Source organism: Doryrhamphus excisus, linkage group LG5 (assembly GCF_037039965.1).
Source record: "Doryrhamphus excisus strain RoL-2023G ecotype Guam linkage group LG5, RoL_Dexc_Guam_v1.1, whole genome shotgun sequence".
NCBI lineage: Eukaryota > Metazoa > Chordata > Actinopteri > Syngnathiformes > Syngnathidae > Doryrhamphus > Doryrhamphus excisus.
This window is the reverse complement of record NC_136361.1, coordinates 5,979,870-5,994,321: the sequence shown is the minus strand read 5'-3', so window position 1 is coordinate 5,994,321 and position 14,452 is coordinate 5,979,870. Positions and strand designations below refer to the sequence as shown.

At 40.1% G+C, this 14,452-nt stretch overlaps 1 protein-coding gene across 1 annotated transcript; it reads left to right on the top strand.

The window, feature by feature from the left end:
* The first annotated feature begins 1,941 nt into the window (after positions 1-1,941).
* Positions 1,942-14,452, top strand: aoc1 (amine oxidase copper containing 1). Its single transcript, XM_058060354.2, has 5 exons — positions 1,942-2,066; positions 5,101-6,642; positions 9,922-10,210; positions 10,351-10,483; positions 13,790-14,452. Exons 2-5 carry the CDS (start codon positions 5,103-5,105, stop codon positions 14,057-14,059), a joined length of 2,232 nt encoding a protein of 743 aa, XP_057916337.2. The 5' UTR covers positions 1,942-2,066; positions 5,101-5,102; the 3' UTR covers positions 14,060-14,452.

The following is a 14,452-nucleotide window of genomic DNA, read 5'->3' as shown; positions in this document are numbered from 1 at the left end:
GTTTGGGCTTTATTTACTCTTAAAATGAAAAAATAAATAAAACAAAAATAAATAACAGCCCATTTCAATTGAAACACTGCTAGCAAAAGTGTCCAAAGTGTGGCACAGGGGCCTTTTTGCGAACCAAAGCGCTTATTCTGTTCCGGCGACACATTAGAAGAACACAATTAAACTAAAACAATAAAAAAGAGGCAAAAATTTGTAATAATAATAATAATAATAATAATACACTTGTCACCTATAACTCAAAGTGTCCTAAACCGAGACGACTCATTTAAGTAACAAGACTACAAATAATGATGCTAATATAATCATAATGACACATTAAAATGTAATAATATGAAATGTGTGCTCACCTTCTAAGTACTTTAAAGAGTTTTTTTCCTCCATAAAAAGTAGAAAAATTTGTCTCAGTTATGAATTGTATTTTTCGTCCACAAAGTGTCGTTAAGTTGTCTCCGGTCAAAGTGATACTTTAGCTATTGAGGGGCTTTTAAACGCTGGGGTCGCCTGGAAGGCCGTACAGTAGCATCTGAACCCGCGTCCATTGGGCAGGAGTCGAAGGTCACAGCTGGCCGCGAAGGAATTGGCCGTCGTCTCTGTGACGGACAGCATCAAACGAAATAGAACGTGGGAGGTGGCGGTCAGGGGTAGCGAAAACGGGGGGAGGGGGGCGGGGGGTCGCTGAATAAAGAGATGTTTGTCCAAGCCTAATCCTGTAAAGAGGGGCATTTCGGGAAGGCTGACGGGGCGGTTTGCTGAACGAAGATTGTCAAATAGTCAAGGCTTTTCCGCTAGCCGATTTCTTCTGTGTGACCTCCTGACCCCGGAGGGATGGCTCAAACACAGCTGTCACCAAAATACGCCTCATTTTAGAGGAGCAAGGAGATTCTGTTGAAGGATTTAAGAAAGCCATCATTGACTTCTGAGTCAGTAAAGTTATGGTGACTTTGTTTGGAACCACTACATTTGCATAATATGAGTGTAAAGGTGACTATAGGGGTGTTATTTCATGCATAGAGGGCTCTAATAACGTTAAGAATACCATTTTTAGATGGTTTTTTATGCTCTAAATTCATTCATTTTTGACCGTTCAGGGTCGCGGGGGTGCTGGAGCCTATCCCAGCTGTCTTCGGGCGAGAGGCGGGGTACACCCTGGACTGGTGGCCAGCCAATCACAGGACACATATAGACAAACAACCATTCACACTCACATTCATACCTATGGACAATTTGGAGTCGCTAATTAACCTAGCATGTTTTTGGAATGTGGGAGGAAACCGGAGTACCCAGAGAAAACCCATGCAAGGGGAGAACATGCAAACTCCACACAGAGATGGCCGAGGGTGTGAATTGAACTCGGGTCTCCTAGCTGTGAGGCCTGCATGCTAACAACTCGCCGTGCAGCAGGAATGAGCATATATTATGTCTTATTTTCTCTTATTATTACCACTACATTTGGTTTATATGAGTGTAAAGGTGACTATAGGGGTGTTATTTCATGTATAGAGGGCTCTAATAATGTTAAGAATACAATTTTTAGATGGTTTTCTATGCTCTAAATTCATTTATTTTCTACTGGTTATCCTCACAAGGGTTGCGGGGGATGCTGGAGCCTATCCCAGCAGTCTTCGGGCGAGAGGTGGGGTACACCCTGGAGTGGTCGCTATGGGCCACATACATTGTCGCTATCTTCCTACAATGATTGGCTGATTGATGAAGTTGTGTGAGTGTGCATGTTGTGTTGCATGAAGACATGCAGTAGTCAAGTACAGCTTGCTGTGTATCAATTTGCATTCTGCAAAGATGACTTTATTCCAATTGTATTTGTCTTCATCTTACTTTTAAATAACGGGCGTTGCTTACCAAGACGCCTATTGCAGGAGCTCAGTTATTTATTAAAAAGCACGGTTATCTCTTCATCATTTACTACATGCGACCGGCCTATCAGCCACAGGTTTTAAAATAGGTTAACCAGTAATAGGCAATGAATTGTTTCCTGTTTCCAAAGAACACTTTTTGCCCTTGCTGATTCAAGACAACAAATGCAACACGCTTACCTGCAGGTAAAGTGCATTCAATTGTTATTTACTTTAGTTTAGTTTATTTAAGTAGACATACTGGATATATCGTTTCTATATTTGCATCTGATTCTTTGGGTGTTTTTTGAATTAGGCCACTTGGGGGGTGGGGGGGGGACTGTATTGTTTCAGTTATGTAGGTTTGAGCATTTTTTATTTTTTACTAAATGTGCCGCCTGCTAGGTTTAATGTCAAAAGATTATGCTAATAATACGAATAATATTCATTCATTAATTTTCTACCGCTTATCCTCACGAGGGTCGCATGGGTGCTGGAGCCGATCCCAGCTGTCATCTCTGGACTGGTTGCCAGCCAATCACAGGGCACATATAGACAAACCATTCACACTCACATTCAAACCTATGGACAATTTGGAGTCGTCAATTAACCTAGCATGTTTTTGGAATGTGGGAGGAAACCGGAGTACCCGGAGAAAACCCACGCATGCACGGGGAGAACATGCAAACTCCACACAGAGATGGCCGAGGGTGGAATTGGAACTCAGGTCTCCTAGCTGTGAGGCCTGCACGCTAACCACTCAATATGCGCCCAATATGAATAATAATAATGAAATAATAGTAACATGACAAAGAGATTGTTTTTTTTACTTTTAGCTTTTTTTTGTTTTTTATTTGGCCTGAAGTACATACTAAAATATACTAATAATAATATGCTTCATCACCTCATGTTGTTGTAGTGTACTGTCGCCTCGTAGTGTCTGTACTTCGCTGTTTGGACATGCTACAAACACCCGCCCACCCAAGTTCTCTGATTGGCTGAAAACGCAATCTTCCTAAACCTTAGCCAATCCTTGTTGCTTATGTGCACTAAATACCCGCGCACCCAAGTTCTCTGATTGGCTGAAAACGCGATCTTACTAAACCTTAGCCAATCCTCGTTGTTAATCCTCGTTGCTAAAGACCCGCCCACTTAAGTTCTCTGATTGGCTGAAAACGCAATTGTACTAAACGATTGGCTGAATTGTACTAAAAATTGAGCTAATCCTCATTGCTTATGTGCGCTAAACACCCGCCCACCCAAGTTCTCTGATTGGCTGAAGACACAATCTTACTACAACCTTAGCCAATCCTCGTTGCTAATCCTCGTTGCTAAATACACGCCCACCCCAAAATTTGGCTGAAAACACAATCTTACTAAACCTTTAGCCAATCCTTGTTGCTAATCGTCGTTGCTAAACACCCGCCCACTTAAGTTCTCTGATTGGCTGAAGACGCAATTGTACTACACCTTTGCCAATCATGTTGCATATGTGCTCGAAACACCCGGCCACCCAAGTTCTCTGATTGGCTAAAGACACAATTGTACTAAAACCTGAGCCAATCCTCATTGCTTATCCCACCCACTTCCTTGTCACTCTGCAACGCTCTCACTGCGCTGCAGAATAGTTATGAAGTCTGTAATATATTTTTAGGCGGCTTCAGTAACGTGCAGTAATAGGTGTTGAAAATGGTAACAGCATTATGCTAACAGTAAAAGTAATTAGTTAGATTACAAATATTTATTCCCCCCAACTGTATGTTGACATCTAATTCTGCAGTTATTTGATCTACATCTTTACATTGTGAATGTTGCTAGCAGTGTTAACAAGCTAATGTTCGCAAGCTAACACACCTCACATAGTAGTGGTGTTTATATAAGTATTTATGAAAATGGCAAAAAATGCTACTATACTAATGTTAACATGCTAGCAATTCTAACGTTAGCATGCTAACACCTAGCATGACAGGGATAAATGTTTATATGTGGCTACACATGAAAATAGCTAAAAATGCTAGTATACTAGCAATGCTAATATGCTAACATTAGCATGTTAAGACCTAGCAATGTAGGTGCAGAAAGGCTAAATGTCCTGAATGTACAGAGCATCAAATATTTATTCCCCCCAACTGTATGTTGACATCTAATCCTGCAGTTATTTGATCTACATCTTTACATTGCGAATGTTAGCATGCTAGCAGTGTTAACAAGCTAATGTTCGCAAGCTAATACACCTCACATAGTAGTGGTGTTTATATAAGTGTCTATTTATGAAAATGGCAAAAAATGCTACTATACTAATGTTAACATGGTAGCAATGCTAACATTAGCATGCTAACACCTAGCATGACAGTGATAAGTGTTTATATGTGGCTACACATGAAAATAGCTAAAAATGCTACTATGCTAGCAATGCTAATATGCTAACATTAGCATGTTAACACCTAGCAATGCAGGTGCAGAAAGGCTAAATGTCCTGAATGTACAGAGCATCAAATATTTATTCCCCCCCAACTGTATGTTGACATCTAATCCTGCAGTTATTTGATCTACATCTTTACATTGCGAATGTTAGCATGCTAGCAGTGTTAACAAGCTAATGTTCGCAAGCTAATACACCTCACATAGTAGTGGTGTTTATATAAGTGTCTATTTATGAAAATGGCAAAAAAGGCTACTATACTAATGTTAACATGCTAGCAATGCTAACGTTAGCATGCTAACACCTAGCATGACAGGGATAAATGTTTATATGCGGCTACACATGAAAATAGCTAAAAATGCTAGTATGCTAGCAATGCTAATATGCTAACATTAGCATGTTAACACCTAGCAATGTAGGTGCAGAAAGGCTAAATGTCCTGAATGAGTTGAAAATTTTGACTTTGGAAAAGCCAGAATCGGTTGCAAAATGTGGAAGTTACAGGAAAAAAAAAAGTAACGGCGTTAGTTTATTTAAACGCTGTTATTCCCATCACTGGATATTTATAGCAACAATCTGGACGTAGCTTCATTGCTAGCCATTGTTCACTGCTACCACACAGGAAGCTAAATAGCTAGTCAAGGAGAGTTGTGGTTGCTCGTTCCTGAAACTTGAAAGCTAAAGCCCAATTCTTTGCCATATTTGGAAACAATAATGACTTAACCAGTTGACTAACACAAAGGTTAGCATAGCTAGCATGTTTTTGACCTGTGTGTGTTTTAGACCAGGTACTCTCTTATTATGTGTTTTTCCCTTTAGCAATGAGGCTTCCATGTCTGCTGTATCTTCTGTGCTTGGCTTCTTACGAGGCTTCCAGAGCGAGAGACTGGGCCCATCATGGCGCCCCCATGTTTGCTGACCTGACGGTTCGTGAGATGAAGGCCGTACGGGCTTACCTCCACGGAATTCCACAACTGGGACTCACGGATGCCGCCAACAAGTCCCTGAAGAAGAACAGCATAATACTGATGGAGCTCCATGTACCTAAGAAACACGAGGCGTTGAGAGCGTTGGATCGCGGTCAAGCCAAGCCTCCGCGTCAAGCTCGTGTTATCGTTCAGTTCGGGAATCAAACCAAACCCAATATTACAGAGTTTATTGTCAGTCCTTTACCGTCTCCAAAGTCTCATGAGGTCAAAAGGTTCAAAGGAGGTCGGCATATTCGGTTTGAGTCCAGGCCGATAAGTACTACAGAGTATTACCACCTCGGAGTCATTATTCAGAAGGTAGCAACTAAAGCTAGGAGTATTTTATCCGAAACCACGGGAGGATTCATATTGGCAGCAAACTGCACGGATCGGTGTTTGACGTTCGTCGATATCGCACCACGAGGGCTGGCTTCAGGCGAGAGAAGAACCTGGATCATGTTAGTCAAAAACGTTGAAGGTCATTACATCCAGCCAATTGGGTTCGAGTTCCTTATCAACCACAAGGACCGAGATCCAGACAAGTGGACAGTTGAGAAGTTGTGGTACAGCAGTATGTACTTTGACAGCGTGGAGGACTTGATAGAAAAGTACGACTCAGGAACCGTGGAGAAGGTGACGCTACCGCATCACGATGACGACGACCAATACTCCACTTTCAATCCACGCGGTTCCACCAACACCCCCACAAACATCCACGGACCAAAACTGGTAGAACCTCAAGGTCATCGCTACCACATTGACGGAAATTTTATCGAATACGCCGGATGGTCGTTCGCTTATAGAGTGAGTTCAACGATCGGACCTCAGGTTTTTGACGTCCGTTTTAACGGAGAACGAATCGCCTATGAGATCAGCCTCCAAGAAGCTATTGCCTTCTACGGCGGTGACACGCCGGCCGCCATGCAAACAAAGTACATCGACGCCGGTTGGCTAATGGGTGCAGAATCATTTGAGCTAGCGCCTGGAATCGACTGCCCGGAAATCGCTACCTTTGTCGACCTTTACCACTTCTTCGATACCGATAAACCGGTACGATTTAAAAATGCGCTTTGTATATTCGAAATGAACACGGAGTTGCCTTTGAGAAGACATTTTGACTCCGACTTCAAGGAAAAGTATCGCTTCTACGGAGGACTAGAAAGTACTACGCTAGTGGTACGGACAACGTCGACGGTTTATAACTATGATTACATCTGGGATTTCATCTTCTACCTGAACGGGGCGATGGAGGTCAAGGTCAGCGCCACCGGCTACATCCACGCCACCTTCTTTACGACAAAAGGACTTCAATATGGCAGCAAAGTGTACAACTATGTGCTGGGGAACCTGCACACACACCTCATCCATTATAAAGTCGACCTGGACATTGCTGGTAAGATCATCATCTTTGTCTTAACGCTTTAGCTCTGTAGTGGCTGTTGTAGTTCTCTATCAACACGATAGGGGGCAGTGTTTCCCTGAGAGTGTGCGGCTCGTTCATTCATTCATTCAGAGTCTACGATTAGGCTAAAATTAGGCTAATCATCTTACAAAACTCAGCGGCACGGCAGTCGAGTGGTTAGCGCGCAGACCTCAAAGCTAGGAGGACCAGGGTTCGATTCCCTGTGATTATGTGCCCTGTGATTGGCTGGCTGGCGACCAGTCCAGGGTGTACCCTGCCTCTCGCCCAAAGACAGCTGGGATAGGCTCCAGCACCCCCCGCGACCCTCGTGAGAAAAAAGTGGTAGAAAATGAATGAATGAATGAATGTTTAGCTCTGCAGTGGCTCTTGTAGTTCTCTACCAACACGCTAGGGGGCAGTGTTTTAAGATTAAAATTAAGATATGCCTTTATTCATCCCTCAGTGGGGAAATTTGTATTGCACAGCAGCAAGAGTACAGAGTCAGTTAAGCAGTACAAAATACACAATATAGAAAAATAAACAATATAAACAACCCAAGTATTAACAAAAATCAACAGTTTTCCCAGAGTTATATACAATACTCTATGTAGATAATATGAAACGAGATGAGATATATAACCAGCCTCTACACTGAGATCTTGTTAGAGAGTTAATATGAGGCATTATGGAAATACTTCACATAGAACTTAGTATATTGCATTTAGAGCCCTTAATATTGCACATGGAGGTTGATCAGATATTTTCCTGAAAGTGTGCGGCTCGTTCATTCATTCATTCAGAGTCTACGATTAGGCTAAAATTAGGCTAATTATCTTACAAACAACGTTAACCTCATCACACAGCAACTTAACACCCAAAAGGTACCATCCATTCATTCATTTTCTACCGATTATCCTCACGAGGGTCGCAGTTGGGGGCTGGAGCCTATCCCAACTGTCTTCGGGCAAAAGGCGGTGTACACTGGACTGGTCGCCAGCCAATCCCAGGGCACATACAGACAAACAACCATTCATACTCACATTCATAACTATGGACAATTTGGAGTCGCCAATTAACCAATGTTTTTGGAATGTGGGAGGAAACCGGAGTACCCGGAGAACATGCACACTCCACACAGAGATGGCCGAGGGTGGAATTAAACTCGGGTCTCCTTGCTGTGAGGCCCGCTCGCTAACCACTCAGTTGCTGTGCAGTCTATATTATATCTTATTTTCTCTTATCATGACCACTACATTTGGCTAATATGAGTGTAAAGGTAACTATAGGGGTGTTATTTCATGTCTAGAGGGCTCTAATAATGTTAAAAAACATTTTTAGATGGTTTTCTATGCTCTAAATTCATTCATTTTCTCCCGCTTTTCCTTATACGAGAGTCGCAGTGGGGTGCTGGAGCCTATCCCAGCTGTCTTTGGGCCGAAAGGCAGGGTACACCCTGGACTGGTGGCCAGCCAATCACAGGGCACATATAGACAAACAACCATTCACACTCACATTCATACCTATGGACAATTTGGAGTCGCCAATTAACCTAGCATGTTTTTGGAATGTGGGAGGAAACCGGAGTCCCCGGAGAAAACCCACGCATGCACTGGGAGAACATGCAAACTCCACACAGAGATGGCCAAGGGTGGAATCGAACTCTGATTTTGTTTTTCCAGACCTCTGATTGGCCAAAATGCGTTTTTATGATGACCTAGATTCATGACCGTAGACAAAGATATGCATTCATAAAGATATCAGTGCGGAATTAACCGAAGACTTGTGATCTCGGTCAGAGAAGCATGGACTTTAGCCATCATAAAACTGACAGTTGATAGGCAGCACAAAGCACCATGTTCATTACAGGTGTTAGATATTACAGATACATATAATACAATACAAGATACAGGAAAAGTGACATTTATTTTCAATATTTTGTATCAACAAAAGCCATTAAAAAAAATTAAAATGAAAAAAATCACGAGTATATGTATAAGTACATGGATGCAAAATCTAAATAACCAAAAAACAAATAAGGAAAAAGAACCGGGATATAATTTTCCCACTTTTGGTCAGATTTAGTAGAGATACTCAATTGTTTTAGGCCACCATTAAATGTACACAAGTACACACAATCTACACTGCTAAACCGCTGCTAAAGCTCTGCAACCATTCTGTCCAGTGGACAGTCATCAGTTATATAATAATCATTATTATATTATTAATTAGCCTATTATTATTATTACTACTATCATCATTATTCTTGTTCTGATTACTAGTCTTGCTTATTGGCTTGCTAATTAGCCTGCTTTTGTATTTTATTATGAAATTTGTCAGAGATTTCTTTTGTTAAAAAATTAAAAATTAAAAATTAAAAATTAAAAATTAAAAATTAAAAATTAAAAATTAAAAATTAAAAATTAAAAATTAAAAATTAAAAATTAAAAATTAAAAATATTTAGAATCATTTGAAGCCCCCCTTAAAATAGGCCTAATGACGCCACTGGTGGAAAGAAACTGACAATCATACATGTGTATTTATAGCAGCAGCTGTAGTCTCCAAGCCAGACATAGTGTCCTGCTTTCCAAAATACCACATTTGTAAATCCACATAATCTCCAATGCAGAATTCCATGCAGAATTCCATAACAACCCACCCACTCCACTTTTACTATTATACTTTTCCCTCTTTTCTGACCCATAAATGTAGTTAGAATTGTTGTATTCTCGTGTCGAACAATGCCGAAGTTGTGCATTTGGAGATCAGTCCTGAAAGAAGTTGGGGATGGATCTGAACGCTGGGTTTCCGGCACTCTGATCTGGACTTCCTTATATGGGCTGCAGACACTCATGTCAATGGACATATACATATCCGGAAGTCCTCAGGAGTACTCGGAATTGTGTCACAGCGGAGTGGGCGTGCCTGAAGGAGGGCGGTGTTGGAATAAATTAAACACACCGATTGGAAACAGGAAATCCACAGAAATGCTGCACAAAAAAGTGCAGAATCTGGAAGATCTAGAAAGCTTTGTGTGCAGGTTATTGTGTAGTGCTGCTCTACAGGAGTGAACTCAACTCAAATGCCCAAAAATTATTATAATAGGTACCCTTTGAAGGGAGCACATGCTAATTATATTGTGTTTTGATAAATAAGTTTCACCGTGCAATACTGTATGCTAACCAAGACATTGTACAAAAACCAAGGTTTTTACTGTACTACCAGTGGGACCGATACTATGAATAGTTGTAATAATTTCTCCTTTGCCACAGGTCGAGAGAACAGCTTTCAGACCATGGATTTAAAATTCGTCAACTTCACGAATCCCTGGAGTCCCAAGGACGTGATTGTCCAATCCAAACTCCACTGGACGGAACACAAGACGGAACGATCCGCCGCCTTCCGTTTTGGCAAAAAGTTCCCCCGCTACGTGCATTTCTACAACCCAAATGAGAAAAATAAATGGGGGCATCACAGGGGCTACCGGATTCAGATGAACTCACATGGCGACAGCGTACTCCCAAGAGGCTGGCGGGAAGAAAATGGCATCACTTGGTCGAGGTAAGTTTTATTAATAAAATTAATTCATTATTTCAGGCTGTTCCAATTCTATCTCTCCAAAAACAAAAAGATATGTAACTTATTATGTCACGTACCCGATGACCGACAAACAACTAGGTATTGTGATGGTTTCTCTGCAGATATCCTTTGGCTGTTACTCATCATAAAGATAGCGAGGCCACCAGCAGCAGTATTTATAACCAGAATGACCCCTGGGAACCTGTCGTGTGTTTCGAGGACTTCATTCGCAATGATGAAGACATCGTAAACCAGGTACCTCATACAAGTCAATGACAAACAGCACACATAAGAAGAAAAACATCTTTGATAGCTACCATTGCTAGAGTCATAACAGATACATTGGTAATGGTGATGGTTTAATTTCATTTGAACATGCATCAGGTTACAATTGAATGCATCACATAATCAGTTCACAGTTCCACATGTCCAAAAGGAGTAGGAAGAAGCAAAGCTTATTAAATCCTACCCCTCCATCTGGTACTTTTACAATCAGTAACTGTTACATTTGTTCACTTCCTGCTTTCCTAATATAATTTAAGTTTTTTAACTTTATTTTATTAATTTTTTTATATTAAAAAAATTATTTATTTATTTTTTTGTCACGTACCAAAGTACGAGGTGATAACATACTAGGTTAAATATGTTAATAGGTTAAATAAAAGGTAAATTAAGTAAAGAAACAAAAAAAGAAGAAGCAAAACTTATTAAAATCCTACCCCTCCATCTGGTACTTTTACAATCAGTAACTGTTACATTTGTTCACTTCCTGCTTTCCTAATATAATTTAAGTGTTTTTTTAAACATAATTTTATTATTTTTTTCATTTTTTATTTTATTTTATTTATTTATTTATTTATTTACTTACAGTGAAGAAAATAAGTATTTGAACACCCTGCTATTTTGCTATTTCTCCCACTTAGAAATCATGGAGGGGTCTGAAATTTTCATCGTAGGTGCATGTCCACTGTGAGAGAGATAAACTAAAAAGAAAAATCCAGAAATCACAATGCATGATTTTTTAACAATTTATTTGTGTGATACAGCTGCTAATAAGTATTTGAACACCTGAGAAAATGAATGTTAATATTTGGTACAGTAGCCTTTGTTTGCTATTACAGAGGTCAAACGTTTCCTGTAGTTTTTCACCAGGTTTGCACACACTGCAGGAGGGATCTTGGCCCACTCCTCCACACAGATCTTCTCTAGATCAGTCAGGTTTCTGGGCTGTCGCTGAGAAACACGGAGTTTGAGCTCCCTCCAAAGATTTTCGATTGGGTTCAGGTCTGGAGACTGGCTGGGCCATGCTAGAACCTTGATATGCTTCTTACGGAGCCACTCCTTGGTTTTCCTGGCTGTGTGCTTCGGGTCGTTGTCGTGTTGGAAGACCCAGCCACGACCCATCTTCAATGCTCTGACAGAGGGAAGGAGGTTGTTCCCCAAAATCTCACAATACACGGCCCCAGTCATCCTCTCTTTAATGCAGTGCACTCGTCCTGTCCCATGTGCAGAAAAACACCCCCAAAGCATGATGCTACCACCCCCATGCTTCACAGTAGGGATGGTGTTCTTCGGATTGTACTCTTCATTCTTCTTCCTCCAAACACGCTTATTGGAATTATGACCAAAAAGTTCTATTTTGGTCTCATCTGACCATAAAACTTTCTCCCATGACTCCTCTGTATCATCCAAATGGTCATATGCAAACTTAAGACGGGCCTTGACATGTGCTGGTTTAAGCAGGGGAACCTTTCGTGCCATGCATGATTTCACATCATGACGTCTTAGTGTATTACCTACAGTAACCTTGGAAACGGTGGTCCCAGCTCTTTTCAGGTCATTGACCAAGTCCTGTCGTGTAGTTCTGGGCTGATTCCTCACCTTTCTTAGAATCATTGAGACCCCACGAGGTGATATCTTGCATGGGGCTCCACTCCGATTGAGATTGACCGTCATGTTTAGCTTCTTCCATTTTCTAATGATAGCTCCAACAGTGGACCTTTTTTCACCAAGCTGCTTGGTAATTGCTCCGTAGCCCTTTCCAGCCTTGTGGAGGTGTACAATTTTGTCTCTGGTGTCTTTGGACAGCTCTTTGGTCTTCGCCATGTTACAAGTTAAAGTCTTACTGATTGTATGGGGTGGACAGGTGTCTTTATGCAGCTAACGACCTCAAACAGGTGCATCTGATTCAGGATGATACATGGAGTGCAGGTGGACTTCTAATGGGCAGACTAACAGGTCTTTCAGGGTCAGAATTCTAGATGATACACAGGTGTTCAAATACTTATTTGCAGCTGTATCACACAAATAAATTGTTAAAAAATCATGCATTGTGATTTCTGGATTTTTCTTTTTAGTTTATCTCTCTCACAGTGGACATGCACCTACGATGAAAATTTCAGACCCCTCCATGATTTCTAAGTGGGAGAAATAGCAAAATAGCAGGGTGTTCAAATACTTATTTTCTTCACTGTATGTCACGTACCGAAGTACAAGGTAATATGACCATACAATGACATAATGGGTACCATAGTAACTGTCAATATAATTATATATATATATATATATATATATATATATATATATATATATATATATATATATATATATATATATATATATAGCACATCATGACACCACTTCCTGCTTTCCTAATATTTTTTTTCTTTTATTTTTGTCACGTACCGAAGTACATTAATTTTTATTTTTGTCACATACCGAAGTACGAGGTGACATGATAATACAGTGACATAATGGGTACCATAAATGGCAACAAAAAAAAACACTAATGAATAATACTGGAACAATTACAACAAATACTGTAACAATTAAAAGTTCAGCAGTAATTTTACAGTACAAGAATAAAGTCAAAATATCAAGAGAATAAAGTTTTATTTTTAAAAGACAGAAAAAAATATGTTAGATTTGTTCACTTCCTGCTTTCCTAATATAATTTAAGTGTTTTATTTTCTTTATTTTATTCATTTTTATTTATTTGTTTTTATTTATTATTTTTTATTTCTTTTATGTTACAAAAACTTTTCTGTTCATGTTTATTTTTCATGTAGCTGAATAAGCATTAGCCATGTTAGCATATCTAACACCTATTCAGCCTGTTTGCTATTCTTTTATTATTGTTCGAACTTGCCTTCCAAGATGGCGTCATGTTTGTTTTGGTCAAGTAGTTTGAAAAATAAATTACCTGCAAATAAAGCGACTTATACTCCAGTGCGACTTATGTATGTTATCGATTAAAATATTTGATTGTGATTAATCGCATTTAAAAACCTATAGTTAACTCATAATTAATCACATTTAATCGCAAATGGAAATAAGTTTATTGTGATGGTTAGCATTGGTTAGCATAGGTTACTATGGATTCTTATAGGTTAAGACAGTAAATGATTCCTGTTAGTGAACTACTATGGTGGCCCTGAAGAAAGATTCACGAGTCATATCTGGTCGCTGACATTTTTATGTTTTGTTTGCACTTCTAAGGAGATAAACAAACGTGTGTGCTGATGACAAATCAATAAGTAAAGTTTGCCCCCCCTTGTGTAGGATCTGGTCGCCTGGGTAACGGTGGGCTTCCTGCATGTGCCTCATTCAGAAGACATCCCCAACACGGCAACACCTGGCAACGCGGTGGGATTCTTCATTCGACCATTTAACTTCTTTGACGAGGACCCTTCCGTAGCATCCAAGAGCGCCATCATCGTCAGAACGGGTCCGGATGGAAATCCCAGAGTCCAACGATGGACACCAGAGGTTGTAGGTCACTGTGTGACAGACAAGCCCTTTTTTTACAATGGCACTCATGCAGAAGTGTAGGAGACTTACTCTTATTGTATGATTGTTTACAGTATGGCTAGTTTTGAATCAACTTGATATGAAAATATGCGTAAATGTCTTACACCAATCACATACAGTCGATTATTATTTCTCAGAAAATAGGAAATTCATTCATTCCATTCATCATAAGTTGATAATAATGTATAAATATGTGATAATACATGTCTTTTGGTCAGGTGTTTACATTTTACACGTTGTTTGACGGTCCCTGAATGCACCATAGTTGCTGTGACTCCCATTCCATCTTTCCTATCGATCATCTTACAGTACCTATGTATCTACAGTACCCGTTTTGGAGCAGAATCAAATCTAGTAAGGACTTTATTGCAAATGTTGATCTGAAATTGGTGCCATGTTAGAGGAGAAAGCAAG